General features: G+C 36.0%; 1 protein-coding gene across 5 annotated transcripts in view; it reads left to right on the forward strand.

Annotated features, from left to right (window-relative positions):
- RAD54B (RAD54 homolog B) overlaps positions 1 to 16,945 on the forward strand; it is an 89,490-nt gene that overhangs the window by 57,613 nt on the left and 14,932 nt on the right. For all 5 annotated transcript variants that reach the window (XM_072803888.1, XM_072803889.1, XM_072803891.1 and 2 more), the window contains 6 exons: positions 861 to 1,023; positions 5,536 to 5,761; positions 6,039 to 6,246; positions 8,519 to 8,658; positions 10,672 to 10,962; positions 14,997 to 15,172. In XM_072803888.1, coding sequence (XP_072659989.1) covers positions 861 to 1,023; positions 5,536 to 5,761; positions 6,039 to 6,246; positions 8,519 to 8,658; positions 10,672 to 10,962; positions 14,997 to 15,172 — 1,204 coding nt within the window. The remainder of the gene's footprint in view (positions 1 to 860; positions 1,024 to 5,535; positions 5,762 to 6,038; positions 6,247 to 8,518; positions 8,659 to 10,671; positions 10,963 to 14,996; positions 15,173 to 16,945) is intronic.

A 16,945-nucleotide genomic window follows, 5' to 3' on the forward strand; every position in this document is an offset into this window, starting at 1 on the left:
AGCTGAAGGCAGACGCTCAACCACTGAGCCACCCAGGGATCCCTTTATTCCATTTTTTAAACCATGATGTAGACATATAAATATATCCCTAAAATAATTCTGATGAGTTATTATTTGACCTGACTTTAGAATTATTAATTGAGACCTGTTCTCTAGTTATATTTAATTTTGTATTTTCTGGTGATCTTTTAATAAATCTCTTAAATTGTATTAGCATATTTCTACAGAATTACATAATTATTCTGTGGTTACTTTTTTTTTTTTGCTGCTTTGCAAAGATTCATGAATTTGACATTCATGAACATAGTAATTAACTATAAGCAAATAATGATGAAGTCAATGGAAAATTTGTCATCTTTTCTCAGTTCTTCTGATTAATAGAAGAGTCATTGTTAGTGTATACAGAAGTCAAAATAATGGGAGCTTTTATGTTAAATTTGGGGTGCCTTTCCAAAACAAGAAGCTATGAGCATTAGCAAGTGCAACTTGGCAAAATTCCAACCTGTGATTTCAGTTGGAAATAGATCTCTTTGTTCTGAACACTGAACTATTAAATGTTGTAGCTTACTGAATTCTTTACTAGACAATAGTGAATTTTTAGTGGTTTTGAAGTACTTTGGAGCATATGAAGTTTGGAAAGCTCTTTGAAATTCTCTGCCTGAAATCTTATATCAATAAGGCATGAGATCTTATTTTTAAATTTTCTACTCTTGTTTAGTATTAGTGTGACTGAACTTCAACTTTTTTTTGCCACAAATGATGGCAAATAGTTATAGGCTGTGAATAATTAAAGCAAGATGATGTAGTTGCTGACAAAGTGAAATTGCAATACATTAATAAACTTTCATCTTTTTCTTAAGATTCTCTTGTAATGTCACGACCTGACAATAATCACCAGTGGACGTTCAATAAGAAGGGTTTTCCTGTTGTGGATGTGGTGATAGATCCTCACCTTGTATATCATCTTCGACCACATCAGAAAGAAGGAATCATGTTCCTTTATGAATGTGTAATGGGAATGAGGTAGGAAAATAAATAATTTGTTTAGTCCTAAACAATTAAATAATTGTTTAGGAAAATAAATAATTTAATAATAATTAAATAAATAATAAAGATTTTATTTCTTAAGTAATCTCTGCATCTAACATGGGTCTCAAAATCACAACCTGAGATCAAGAGTTGCATGCTCCACTGACTGAACCGGCCATGTGCCCATAGTCTCCATTTTGATTTAACCTGTGACGTAATTGTTTTCTAGAAAAAGCCTGATGTAATGACTTTCAGTACATCATTAACAGTACTTCATGTGTGCATTTATTCTAAAAGGGATTCTTGATGAATGCCATGTGCCAGGAGCTGGGCATACAGGAGTGAGGACCACGGTCCCTCCCCTTAAGTGGTCTTTAAATTATTTGAGGAAACAGGTAAATATAGTCAACCTTAATGTGATACAATAAGAGCTTATTAGTATGAGAAAAGGTTATGGGGGCAAAATGGAAGTAGCCTTTAACTCTGCTTATGGAAAAAAGATTTTCTTCTTATTTCACTTCTACTTTAAAATAAAAGGAGTCTCCCTCACTTCCTTTTAAATACAGTTTTCTGATAAAGAATTATAGAATCCTCTCTTAAAGATACTGTAGAAGACACACAGAGACACAACAAAAGCCAGACAAAGGAAGTAAAAAAGAATCAAACGAATCTGCTAACATCTTGTTATATTTCCTTCTTTTGTTTTGTTTTTAATGCATATTTTTAAATTGATCATTTCAGAGGGAATTGGGAATGTAAATTCCCCCAAACTCTATGAGCCCTTTGAAAAATGACTGGTAAGGGATACGACATCCCAGAAACTGTCTAGACTCATGTTCCTCAGAATATGCTCTTCTTTCTAGAGATCTTATCTCATTTGGCCTGTGGAAAACATCTTTAATGACTTCTCTTTCACTTTCTCAGTGTAATCAAACCAGAACTTTTAATTGTTTTGAATTCCTAAATATGCTTTGATTCTGGATCTTTTCTGGCACCTCACTGCAGCAGTGCCAGTGTCATACAATTATATTTCATCTGGATTTCTGCAGTGGCACCTAGCTTGTGTATCTACTTTTGATGCTCCTCAAATTCATTCTACTTATTGCCACCAGCTTGATTTTTCTGAGAAACAGTTCTGAACATGGCATTCTCTTGCTTAAAATGTTCAGACTCTCAAACTTAGAGCAGTGTTTCTTCATCTGTAATATGCACTCCACTGGTGGTATGTAAGGTCATTTTAGGTGGATATGGACAAGACTTCTTTTTTATTTTATCTTATTTAAAAATATTTTTAAGGATTTTACTATTTTTTTAGAAGGTTTTAAAAAAATTTATTCATGAGAAACAAAGAGAGAGAGGCAGAGACACAGGCAGAGAGAGAAGCAGGCTCTATGCAGGGAGCCTGACATGGGACTCGATCCCTGGTCTCCAGGATCATGTCCTGGGCCAAAGGCAGGTGCTAAACTGCTGAGCCACCCAGGCTGCCCAAGGATTTTATTTTTAAGCAATCTCTTTTTTTAAAAAAAGATTTATTTATTTATTTTAGAGAGAGAGTATGAGTGTGAAGTAGTAGGAAAGAGAGAATCTAAAGCAGACTCTTTGCTGAGTGTGGAGCCTGATATGGGTCTCCATCTCATGACCCTGATGACTTGACCTGAAACCAAGAGTTGGATGCTTAACCCAACTGAGTCACCCACGGGCCTCTAAGTAATCTCTAGGACCCAAACTCACAACCCTAAGAAGAAGGGTCTCACATTCCACCAACTAAGCAGCCAGGAGCCCCACACCTTGTTTTTAAATTCTGATAGCAGCATATTTAGTTAATGAATTATTAGAAAAAAATAGCATATTGGGCACGTGGGTGGCTCAGTTGGTTAAGCATTTGCCTTCGGCTGAGGTCATGATCCAAGAGTCCTGGAATCGAGCCCCACATCAGGCTCCCTGCTCAGCAGGAGTCTGCTGCTCCCCCTACCCCTCACTCCACTCATGCTCTCTTTCACTCTCTCAAATAAATAAAATCTTTAAAAAATTTAAAAAAGATAGCATATTAAATTTTTGGTTTCATGGATAAATCATGCTTGAAATTTTCAAATAAATCTAAGTAAAAGGAGTTGAGTTAAAGAAAAATAAATAACAACATATTAGCAAAAAAAATCACATATATAACAAAATTGTGATGGTAGTCATGAAAGACTGATGTTTGGGAGACACTGACGTGCAAGATACAGTGCGAACTTTCAGGGATAAGTTATCTGTAGTCTCCACCTCTCTTGCCAGGTTCATAGCTTTTGTCTTACTTACTTAGAATTCAGTGCAAGCTCCAACTATGTTGAACTCTCAATTCATGTAGTAAATTCCTATTCTCCTTTGAAAAGGTCCATCTTTTCAATGAAACTTTCCTGCTCTCTTCCTTCCCCTGTGGAAGGATGAATCACTATTTTTCTTTCTGCCACTCATATCTTAGCTGGCATTTGGTCTTGAATTGTCAAGTTGTTGATCTAAAATGATAATAATGGGGGTGCCTGACTGGCTGGCTCAGTTGGTAGAGCATACATCTCTTGATTTCACGGGTTGTGGGTTTGTTGGGTGTAGAGGTTACTTTATTTTATTTTATTTTTTTAAAGGTATTCTTTTTTTTTTTAAGATTTTATTTATTTATCCATGAGAGACATACAGAGAGAGAGAGGCAGAGACACAGGCAGAGGGAGAAGCAGGCTCCATGCAAGGAGCCCAACATGGGACTTGATCCCGGGACCCCAGGATCACACCCTGGGCCAAAGGTGGCGTTAAACCGCTGACCCACCCAGGGATCCCCATAGAGGTTACTTTAAAAAAAAGAATCTTAAAAAAATTATAATTATGGCTGTAATTCATGTTTGTGATTTTTTTCCTCTGTACTTTGAAATGGAAGACCTATTTTGGATTGGAATGGAAAGGTGATTTTTGGTTATTTTTACTAATAAAACTAAACTATAATAAAACTACTTATTTTTTTAAAATTTAAATTCCAATTAACATACAGTATAATATTAAGTTTCAAGTGTATAATATAGTGATTCAGCACTTATATACAATACCCTATGCTCATCACAAGTGCCCTCCTTAATCCCCATCACCTATCTCATCTATCCTCCCACCCACCTCCCCTCTGGTAACCATCAGTTTGTTCTATAGTTAAAAGTCTGTTTCTTGGTTTGCCTTTCTCTCTTTTTTCTCCCCTATGCTCATTTGTTTTGTTTCTTAAATTCCACACATGCGTGAAATCAACATCACTTATCATCAGGGAAATACAAATTAAAAAACTACAATGAGCTATCCACTTCACACCCGTCAGAATGACTAAAATCAGCAGCATAAGAAACAACAGATGTTGGTGAGAATATGAAGAAATAGGAACCCTCTTCCACTGTTGGTGGGAATGCAAACTGGTGCAGCCACTCTGGAAAATAGTAGGGAGGTTCCTCAAAAAGTTAAAAAAAGAACTAACTATGATGCAGCAAATATTTACCCAAAGAATACAAAAATACTAATTCAAAAGGATGTATACACTCTGGTGTTCATAGCAGCATTATCTACCAGAGCCAAATTATGGAAATAGCTCAAGTGTCTACCGACTGATGAATGGATAAAAAGGATGTGGTATATATGCACAATGGGAAATATTACTCAGCCATAAAAAATGAAATCTTGCCATTTGCAATGACATGGAATTAGAGTTTTATGCTAAGTGAAATGAATCAGAGAAGGAAAACTACTTATTTTTGGTACTATCCTTAGTTCCTTTGGACTTTATAACTTTTAAAATAGATATAAATAAATTAATATATTAAAGAGCTTTAAAAGCTATGAAGTGATATACACATGCCACTTACTAATATATTCCTTAGAATATTTAATTTTAAATAGCATTAACTGAGTAGGTCTGTAGGATAAGACTATTACTAAGCTACATGTATTAGGTCAACATTTAGTGTTTTGTTTTTTTTTTTTCTTGCAGTACAAGGAGCTCTGTGATTGAAGACTTCATTTACTGCCAGAGAATCATAAATACAGCTCAGTAGATCTTTCTGGTTAAGATTACAATGTAGTTTAAGCCATTTTGATATTTCATGCTGAAACTTAAAAAAATTACTCAACTATTAGTAATGAGAAGCACAGTTACAGTTAAATTATTCAAATGTAGATATAAAATTTGGATTCGTTTCTAGTCTCTAAATATATGCGTATGATAGTAACAGATGATTTAGATTGAGCTGTTGAATTTCAGATTTGTTTTAGTAATTTAGTTGACAGTAAATATATAATGAATATAATTATCAGAGATCCAAAAGAGAGAGCTGTTATAAATCAGCTGCATGAAAATCTAGAAAAAGGATTTGGGGGCAGGGTAGAGTTTGTCCTAATTATAAAATAATCAGCTTCTGGTTCTTGACTAATAAATGATGATATTGGGGGCATAAAATATTTTCCTATTGTGACTAAAAGAAGTGTAATTATTTCTAACAGAGTGAATGGCAGATGTGGAGCTATTCTTGCTGATGAAATGGGTTTAGGGAAAACATTGCAATGTATTTCGCTCATCTGGACTCTACAGTGTCAGGGGCCCTATGGAGGCAAGCCAGTAGTAAAGAAGACGCTTATCGTCACACCTGGAAGCCTGGTGAATAATTGGAGGAAAGAATTTCAAAAATGGCTAGGAAGTGAAAGAATCAAAATATTTCCTGTTGATCAGGTAAGAGACTTGTAACAGTTCAGCCTTGGTCATTTTTTAGATCTCTGTGCTTTTCAAATCAACACTGCAGTTTTCACTGTCTATGGGGTAGTTTTTCCAGTGCATGTAACTGCTCCAACTTCTTTGCAGGAAAATGGCATCTTGGCTTACAGTTTGGTTTTGAGTTAACATATTCTAATTAATGTCTGTCAGGAATATGTTGCTTGAATTTGATTTTATAGTTTCAGCCCATAATTTGTTAAATGCCACCTTTTTTTTTGTTGTTGTTTGTTTTTAGGACCACAAAGTAGAAGAATTCACCAGATCTCCATTTTATTCTGTTCTTATCATCAGTTATGAAATGTTACTTCGTTCTTTGGATCAAATTAAGAATGTAAAGTTTGGTCTTCTAATCTGTGATGAGGGGCATCGTTTGAAGAACAGTGCTATTAAGACAACTGCAGCCCTCATTAGCCTCTCTTGTGAGAAAAGAGTAATTCTAACGGGTCAGTATTTTTGGGAAGATATGATAGAATTTTTTCCTACTTACCATATAAGATTTGTAATATGCTTAGCATCCAAAGAATTGGTGGTGCTGGATGGAATTCATACCAATAAATCAATGGTAATCGAGTCTTGGTAGGATTCTGAATTTTCAAATTGCTATGTAATTTTCTGCAACCTACATTTTGGAGTTTTTGAAGAATAAGTACAATGGTATCATGGTAAAGAATGTAGGAGATGGGTCTGGACTGCCTTTGCTTGGTTCCTAAGTATGGTATTTATAGCTGTACAACTTGGGGCAAGTTAGTTAACTTCTCTTGCTTCAATTTCCTTATCTGTGAAATAAGGATAATAATACCATTTACTTCATAGAGCTTTTGTGAAGGTCAAAGGAATTAATTCACATAAAGTTCTTGGAAGACTACCTGACACATGGCAAATGCTTATTAATATAAGTATCCCTTGTTTTTATATGCATGTGCTGCATGCACCTAATTTATTACTGGCCAGACTAGCATGCTGGCCCAGACTATCTGGAAAGGTGGGATGGCCCATTTGTAAATACAAGAATCTTTTTCTACGCACTCCTTTTTAGCCTAGACTAGAATCAGGCCTGAGTAGCTCAATGTAGCTACTCTTCTACTTTCTTCTACACCTCACTTTGGTCTTATGTGGTCCTTCCAATTTCTGGAGAGTTATCCTTGTTTGAATGAGAGTTTCAACTCTCCGCTGCAGCTTGGTCAGTGGTTGACTCATACAGAGGTGAGTGGAAAATGCCAGAGCCCTTGCCTTTGGATAATTTCAGGACCAACCTTATGGTACAATTTATGTTCTGAGCCTCACTATAGTTTATCTCAGACTCAAGGAGGCCATTTTTGCTTAGTTTGTTCCCCTGCTAGTCTCTAATTCCATTATTCTCTTTCCCCTGAGAGCTCTCCCTTCATAAATGTTGTAGAGCCAAATCCCTGTCTCAGGCTCTACTCCTGGGGAACCCAGTCTAAGACACAAATCTTTTCTTGTATCAGTTATTGGCAGATGGGATCAGGCTATGAGTGGCTTGGGTTAATTTGCTGGGGTTGGATGAATGTCTGGAAGCCAGCCATAAGAATCCTTACACCTTTGTTTCCCCTCTTTCTTGCCTTTCTCATTCTGCCTATTTTTATTAGTCGTCATCATGGGTATTTATTTAAAGGCTAATTAACAAAAAGCATACCAACATAAATATATTTTCTCTAATTTTTTCAATTATGGGTCCAAAAATTTAGAACTGAGTGGATGTGTTAAAAAATTAACATGTATTAGTCCTGTTTGACCCATTTAATTTGAAGGGAAGTGATCATTAAATTCCCTGGCATTATAAAATGTATGTTGTCTTTGTTAATGAGTAAGTACATTTTTATTCACTTCTTATATATACCACTTATATTACCTCTGATATTATTTATGTTTTTGGACAAGTTTTTCTAGTCTGTTATTTGAATATCATCTGAAATTATACTGTTGGGCTATGCGGACTTATATGTCCTTTTGATGGAATTACTGAACATGCTAATGTTTCTTTGAAAATTAGCAAAAGTTATTGAGTGCATAATATATGCAGGGTATATTAATCTGCTTGTGTCAACCTTTAGGATTAGTGAAGATCTCAATCTGTTCTGAAAACTTTGACAGATAATAGGTGCCTTCTCTGAGTCTTTACTAAGTGTTAGTCACTTTGCTATAGTGTGCACACAGTATCTCTGCTTTTCACTGTAATACCACCAGGGAAATTGTTATCTTTCCACTTTTATAAGTGAAAAAATTCTGAATTTAACTTAAAGAGCTTAAGAAACTTGTCCAGAGTCACACAGCTGTAATAATGTTAAGAATTACTAACAGTTATGGAACATTTATTGTGCTTTAGGCACTGTTCTAAGTATGGCATATACATTAACTGATTTGATCCTCAAAGCCCTAGGAGCTCATTTTATAGAATAAACCGAGGTCTGTAGCTTGCTCAGGGTTACTCAGAGGGTAAATGATGCCGATGGGATTTGATCTCAGACTAGTCAAATTTCAGAACCTGTGTGCAACCACTATGCTGAATTTAGTACACAGTTAAAACCAGAGTTAAATGTTTATATGTTCTTAATATTTTTGTTCAACTGGATTTGGCTGCTTTTTCTCAGCCTTAAAGCCTATATTTTAGTTTTCTTAGGGGAGAGGGTACAATTGTCTACAAATACCTGTGACTGTAAAACGCAATCTTGACCTTTTCATCACTTTTTTCTTTAGGTACTCCAGTTCAGAATGATCTTCAAGAATTTTTTGCATTAATTGATTTTGTAAATCCAGGAATATTAGGCTCTTTGTCATTTTATAGAAAAGTATATGAAGAACCCATCATTATATCAAGACAGCCTTCTGCTTCTGAGGTATAATTTACTTTTGTAAATAGGTTTAAAAAAAAACAAAAACAAAACAGTATGTCCAGGAAAGTCATCCACAACTTGGGCATTCTTTAATTCTGGAAAAATTAAATTCGTGAATTCTTTATTTTTCCCACAGTCCTTCAACTCTTCTTGCATTTTATTTATTATTATTTATTCTTGCTTCAACTCTTCTCTAAGGACTTAGAAGGTCCTTAAAGGCCAACACAACAGACTGCTTTATTTTAGAAAGTATCACATTAAAAAAGTCATAAATAGGTACATCACAAAGAGTTATAAATGACAGTAAACCTGTAAAAATATTCATTTTTACTGCTGTTGATGAAATAACCATAAAATAACTTTTATACTCTTATGTTGATGTTTTAGTAGGTTCAATTTACATAGGAATAGCAAGTATAGATGAGAGTACTGTCCTCTACTGGTTGGAATGTAAATTGGTCCAACTGGAGACAGTTTGGCAGTATGTATCAAAAGCCTTAAAATTGTATATATTTTCTGGTATGGCAATACCACTTTTAGGAATTTATTATAAAGAAATACTCATAGATATTCTTAAAGATTTAGCTGTAAGGGTAAAAAAGTATAAAACTAAAGGAAATAAATTGTAAACAGACATTTCTAAAGGTAGGAAATTGGTTAAAGCAGAGTCTGTATATTGTAAACACAATGTATTTCATTAAATCTAAAATAATACCAATTCTAATATGCATCATTATTTTATGAACCACTAAGGAAAACATGCTATCAATTATAAGAAGTCATTGATTATAAAAGGCATCTCCTGAACTGGAGATGTTAATGTATAAAAAAAAAGTCTCTGAATTAATAAAATACGATAATCAGCGAGTATTTATTGAGCATTTCCCATAAACCAGAAAGTATACAAAATCATAGCTTATGAATATATTTAATACCATGGGAAATGTCCAAAATACATTATTTAAAAATAAAATCACATTCATTTATTTACCTAGTACTTACATGTGAAACACCTATAGTGGGGCAAATACAGTGTTAGATACTAGGGAATGTGGTGAAAAGCCAAACTGACCAGTGCCTTGTTCCCATGAAGCTTAAACTATAGAGATCCTATTTTTGTTACAAACAGGAAAATAAAAGTAAAAATAAAATGTTAAATACATTTACATATTAATATAAAGACAAGACTTGGAAGATGTACATAAAAGTCTTGACAGCAGTGGTTGTTTCTGGTGGATTTAAAGTTGGTTTTAATTTTCTTATTTTTGCATAACTGTTTTGCTTAACTATTCTGACTTTTCTTCAGTAAACCTATTTCTTTTGTAATAAAAGTTGAAGGTGGTTTTAATATAGGAGAATTTTTCATGATTTATATAGAAATGAATATATACATATGGGATTTTATTTTAAGCTTCATTGTGAAATTATGTATGCTCAAAAGAATTTAAACGTGTATTTCACTCATACTGTGAGTTTTGACTGTGGTAAAAACTTAGAAATGAACTAAAGGAAACAAACAAATTGGAAACTAACATTTCTAATGAACTATGTATACTGATTTTGAAAAATTTAGCTGTGCCTTGTGCCAGTAATTTCTTCTGGGCTTAATTTTAGGATCAATAACTTGTCAAAATATTTGCTTCCAAGAATTTACTGAATTAGTTCTTTGTTGATGATTTTAGGATGATGTACCGTGACAGTCTTCACATGAAAGAAAGCTTACTTTTAGAATAATTTAGTTTGTAGATTGTTGATTTCTGATGGTTCTTAATGGTACCAATAAGCTTGCAAACAAGGATTAGGAGACTGGCTTCATTTAATTAAATGATTATGTTGAACATTTAAAGAGGTGGTAATTGTTTTTTCTATCCCAAACTCATACTGCATTTATTCTGTAAAGAAAATCTGAAGAGACATAATCAGTAAATGGTTTATTATTATAAAATGTTTAACATTCCTTTTAATTGCAAGTATTTTTTGTTTATAAACACTTTTAAGTCTGTGATTTTTCCACAGGAAGAAAAGAAGTTAGGAGAGAAAAGAGCAGTTGAACTTACTTGCCTCACTGGACTCTTTATTCTTAGAAGAACTCAAGAAGTCATAAATAAATATCTTCCACCTAAAATAGAGAATGTAGTCTTTTGCCGACCAGGAGCTCTGCAGATTGAGCTTTATCGAAAGCTGTTGAACTCTCAGGCTGTCAGGTTCTGCCTTCAAGGGTTGTTGGGAAATAGTCCTCATCTAATATGTATAGGAGCTCTTAAAAAACTGTGCAATCACCCCTGCCTGTTGTTCAACTCTATAAAGGTAAGTAGTGTATGAGATGTGTCGAGGATATGAGCTAAGCGTTCTGTGTATCTGAGAGGGCAGATAGGACCAATCCCAGGGGTTGCATTTGTGGGTTTTCCAGAAGCTTTACGGCCTCTCCTAGATGTTTCATCTGTACAGTTTATCCAGTCTTTTATCCGTTGAGAGCATGTCCATATTCATATGGATGTGGACAAATGGATGTGAGGCACTGCCTTCTAAACTGTGCCCCATGTCTTTTGGTATCTTGTCTAATACTTTGCTGTGGTTTCTCTCCCTATTTTAGGTATATAGCCAATCAGTTTTGTTTAGCGCAAATATAAAATTTACCATGGAAAATAATGTATTTTTTTTCACATATAAAAGTAATACATGATACATGTTGCATGAAGTTTATAAAATTCAGAAAATCAGAAGAAAATTGAAGTCATCTGCTGGTTAGAATTTAAATTGGCACCACTGAGAGATAGCTGGCAGTGTGTATCAAGCCTTAAAGTCATATATGTTTTGTGGCCTGGCAATACTTTTAGGAATTTATTATGAAGAAATAAAACTTTCTAGCCAGAACCCCCCCCCCCCCCCATATTTTGGTAATAATTATCTTAGCCAATACCTAATAAGCACTTATCATATACCAAACATGAAATACTTTTCTAGCATTATTTTATTTATTCTTTACAAAGCTCTGTGGAATAAGTATTGTTATTACCATCCCCACTTTTTGGTGAGGAACAGGGGCTCAAAGATAGGCATATATAATCTTATTTTAGAGAAACTTTTTTTTTTTTTAAGACTTTTTTATTTGAGAGACAGAGTATGAATGGGGTTAAGCAGAGGGAGAGGGAGACACAAACTTCAGCAGGGAGCCCAATGTGGGGCTTGATTCCAGGATCCTGGGATCACGACCTGAGCCTAAGGCAGACGCTTAACTGATTGAGCCACCCAGGCTTCTCTTGTTCTAGAGAAACTTAATTTTAATGATGTTATGCTTACTATTTTAAAATCTACTTTTTTCACTAAATAAATTGTAAACACTTCCCCAATTTAGATATCTTCTCCAAATATGATTTTTAATGGTTATATAGTTGAGCCAACCATTTGGATACTTAACAAACATAAGGCAGTTTGGAATATAGTGAGAGTTTTCTGTTTTAGAGTTATCCAAATCCAGAATGCCTGGCCAAAGAAGTTACATAACAACTATTGATACTCTGTTATCCACAGCTCATTCCTAACATTTTATTAGAACAATTTTGTTGTTATTTTTTTCTTTAAACAGTAAAATAATAATTTGCAAGCAAGACAAAAGAAAACCTGTGGATGCTGTATTATGCTTGAGGTCATTAGTTATATATTTAGAAAATGCAGTGTTCTAACCAGAATTCTTCAGGTTTATCCTAAATGAGTTATATTTACATAGTTTATCATAGGAGAAGTCTGTAACTCTTTACTGGCAGGATTATAACAATTTATTAGTCAACTTTTTAAGAAACATTTTATACGCAGTAATAAAAACTAAACCCTTTGGGCGTGATGCCCAGCAAAAATAGAAGCCAAAAATTCTTCCTTAAAAGGTAGACTTTATCTTAGCCCAGAATGCACCAGTTAACTAGTAGTAGGCATAGAATACTACAAGCTTCCAAAAGGGTACATAATTTACAACTTGAGCCTCACTTGGTTAAGTCTTTCCTTTAACATCTTAGCAAATAAGGATCAATAGAAAGTGGCTGAAATGAGCCTTCCACATGTATAAGTAACCTTTAAACAGTGTTTTTATATATATGTTCCTGTTGAAACTAGGTTATTTTCCTAAATTCAGTCAAAGTAATGGGTTTCTTTTCAGGAAATGTGAGTGAAATGTAACCAAAACTAATAGTAATTTGTGCATTATAATCTGGAAAGCTTTAAAACTACACTTGTCCAGACCTCAACACATATGGACTGATTCCAAATCTCTGAGAGTAGGACCCAAATATGAGGATTTGGAAAACGTGATTCCTCAAGTGATTTGCTTACATGTTCCTGGCTGAGAACTTGTGCCGTAGGATCACCATCTCCCTTGAATTTTGATTTACTATTCACATGACAACTTTCTGCTAATGATTTGGCCTTCCTTGTGGTTTTCTAGAATGCGTTAGACCAGTTGGTTTATGTAGGCAGGTCTCCTTTGAAAGTCAGTAAATTTATGTTCTGACTTAATCTCTCAATTTGATTAGTATGGCTCATTTGCCTAGAGCTTAAGCACATTCAGTTTCTGAACATGGAAAGTTGTAGACTGGATCCTGGGTCTGTGGTCCTTTGATGGCCTCTCCAATGTGTAAGCATTTTAGCAGACCTAATCTGAAGAAGCCAGCAACTGTCTCTTTCTCCTTGTAAAAGTGTGATTTTACAATCCCAGCTGTGATTTTAATATCTTAGAGTTCCAGGTATTTTTAATCAAGTGACTTTACCCAACTATTGCTGTATTTTGAGACTAACTCAAGTTAAAATTAATACTTAGTGCCCAGCATCTTATACAGCGGTGCCCCTATGATGTTCCTGGAATTATTATTTTAAAAAATATTTATTTATTTGAAGGAGAGTGAGCCCAAGAGAGCATGCACAAGAGTAGGGAGGTAGGGGCAGAGGGAGAGAGAGAGAGAGAGAGAGAGAGAAGAGAGAGAGAGAGAAAGAGAATCCAAGAAGATTCCCTGCTGAGTGTGGAGCCTGATGCAGGACCCAGGACCCTGAGATCATGACCCAAGCTGAAATCAGTGTCAGACGCTTAACCAACTGAGCCACCCACGCGCCCCTGTTCCTGGAATTATTAAAAAGGGAATACAACACACATGAAAACATAAGTATAATAAAGTATTTAGGTAACTTCTCAATTAAATAAGGTCAAAGCTGAAATGTACTTTGTAACCATAAAGTTTAAGAGTCAATGTCTGCTACCCCCCATCTCAAAAAGGGCTGTAAGTAATCAGGTGGAATTTGCATTGAGTCCTTAGGATTGGGATAATTGGACAGAAAAATGAGGACGCATTCCAGGCAGGTGGAGTACGTTGAACAAAGTTTCAAAACCAGTGACAAATCCAGCAAATGTGTGAGAGAGGAGACCAGCCAGCCTCAGAAATTTAATCTAAAAAGTGATGTCGTGGGAACCCTGGGTGGCGCAGTGGTTTGGCGCCTGCCTTTGGCCCAGGGCGCGATCCTGGAGACCTGAGGTGGATCGAATCCCACGTCGGGCTCCCGGTGCATGGAGCCTGCTTCTTCCTCTGCCTATGCCTCTGCCTCTCTCTCTTTCTCTATCATAAAAAAAAAAAAAAAAAAGTGATGTCGTTATTAATGAATGTATTTCTAGTTTTCTAGAATTTCTAGTATTCACATGTCAGCTAGGTGCTTTTGGAGGAGGAACTTCAGAGGTGCCGATAATCACGTTGGAATAAAATTATTCTAAAAACTATTAGTAATATAAACAAAAATATTTTAAGTAAGAATAAATTTCTCTGTTAACTTAGGGCAGCATTGTTCCTTCTTGCAGAAGAAGTTGATAAGCTTGAGTAAACTCTTATGCTTGATTCTGAGTATAACCTGGGAGGTGCTGTGAGAAGCCCTCAAATCAGGAAAGAAAAGTAATAGAGGGAAGGGAGAGAAGAGGGGAGAAGGGACCTCAGTAATGAGAAATCTCAGGGTTTGGGAGAGAACAGACGTGTATCACTGCATGCTGGTTTCCTCTCTCAGTTTCTCTGCTGTTCCCCACTTCCCCCTTCCCAAGGAACGAATAGGTGGGCAGTGATGCTGCCCCCTAGGGCGAAGATCGGCGCTAGAGGACTGCTTCAGAACCACTGTGTTGAACTCAGCAGAGTGCTCGTTACCTTTTTCAAAAATGACTGAATCAGTAACCTATAAAGATTTACATAGTAGTTAGCTTGATTTTTTTCAGGTAGATATTAATCTTCACTACCTCCCCAACCCCCCGTAATTTTAGCATTTTTTCCTCCTAATTAACAGAACAAACATGAACCAGTGTTAACAGTCATCCTTTTGAATAGGAAAAAGAATGTAGCTCAACTTGGGATGGAAAGGAAGAAAAGAGTCTGTATGAAGCCTTGGTGGATGTGTTCCCTGCTGATTACAACCCTCTCATGTTTTCGGAGGAAGAATCAGGAAAACTACAGGTGCTGTTGAAGCTCTTAGCAGTTATCCATGAACTTCGTCCTACTGAAAAGTAAGTGGCCGATTTAATGAACTTGCTTATAAGCACTCATGGAATTTTGGCTTAGATTATCCTTCCTCTCTTCCTCCTCCTTTGGGATCATGATCTTTATTTAAGAAAACTAAATCTAAAGTAAATACATATATTCACAATAACCCAGAGATGTCTTTTGATTTTTAACACCTGATTTGTTCCTTAATCTCTTTCAGAAACCCTTCTTCTTTTCTGTCTCTCGGATGTTGACCTTTCTTGGGTTTCTCTCTGGCTGCCGCCTTGCTCCAAATAACCTTCCTTGGTTATCTCTACTCCCCTCATTTCAACTCTCATTCATACAGTATTGATTCCAAGTCTATAACTCTGGTCCACCCTATCTTCTCCTTCCCATGTCCTTTTTTCTTATAGCAGGCATCTGAATCTCCTGATGGCATGTCAGGCGTTAAGCTGCAGGTATCCCCAGCAGCTTCATCATTTGCCATTGCAGACCTGATCCATTTTCATCATTCATTGGCTTGATGAATGACACCATAATCCAGCAAAAATTCTAGTTCTTCTAGATTCATTTTTCTCCTTCACTCACCCAACACTGTCGATCACTAAATTCTGTTGCTCTTTTTTTCTTTTTAAAAAGATTTTATTTATTTATTCATGAGAGACACAGAAGCAGAGACACAGGCAGAGGGAGAAAGAAGCAGGCTCCCTGCAGGGAGCCCGATGGGGGACTTGATCCTAGGACTCCAGGATCAAGACCTGAGCTGAAGGCAGGTGCTCATCCGCTGAGCCACCCAGGCGTCCCTGATCATTATTTCCTAATCTTAGAACCCACCTCCTTTCCGGTACCAAGATTTTTGTTTTGACTCTTGTAACTAATGATTTGGGTTATGATGGTCTCTAATTAGCTACTTTCCTCTTACTTTCAACCTTATTACACTATCAGCATTGCCCTAAATTAGATTTCTGAAATACAAATGTGAACATATCACTCTCCTTCCTTAAAAATCCTTTGAAGACTCCTAATTGTCTTCCAGGAGTTTCTGAAATCTTTAAGCACATTTGGCAAGACTTTTCATGTTCTGGCTTATGCTGTATTTTCTGGCTTTGTCTCCCACCTCTCCTTCATGCTTACCATGCGATCTAGTCATACCAAACCACCTGCAGGACCTGTCATTTCCTCCGCTTCTTACTCTCTGCTCGTACGTGGCGCAGGTTCTTATGCCTCCACGGCCTTCACTTCTCATTCACCTGGCCAGCTGCTTCTCTTCATTAAGACTCAGGTCAGAGTCTTCCTTTCAGAAGCTCCTGGCCTCAGATTGAGTTAGATGCCCCTCTTCTGCTCTCCCTTTGTATCTTCTCACATTATATTATAATGTTAGTTCTCACATATTAGTACTTATAGTACAGGGACTGTGTCTTTTTTTTTCTTTTCATTTTTTTTAATAAATTTATTTTTTATTGGTGTTCAATTTGCCAACATACAGAATAACACCCAGTGCTCATCCCCTCAAGTGCCCCCCTCAGTGCCCGTCACCATTCACCCCCACCCCCCGCCCTCCTCCCCTTCCACCACCCCTAGTTCGTTTCCCAGAGTTAGGAGTCTCTATGTTCTGTCTCCCTTTCTGATATTTCGTACCCTTTTCTTCTCCCTTCCCTTATATTCCCTTTCACTATTATTTATATTCCCCAAATGAATGAGAACATACAATGTTTGTCCTTCTCTGATTGACTTACTTCACTCAGCATCATACCCTCCAGTTCCATCCACGTTGAAGCAAATGGTGGGTATTTGTC

Source organism: Canis lupus, chromosome 28 (assembly GCF_048164855.1).
Source record: "Canis lupus baileyi chromosome 28, mCanLup2.hap1, whole genome shotgun sequence".
Lineage (NCBI taxonomy): Eukaryota > Metazoa > Chordata > Mammalia > Carnivora > Canidae > Canis > Canis lupus.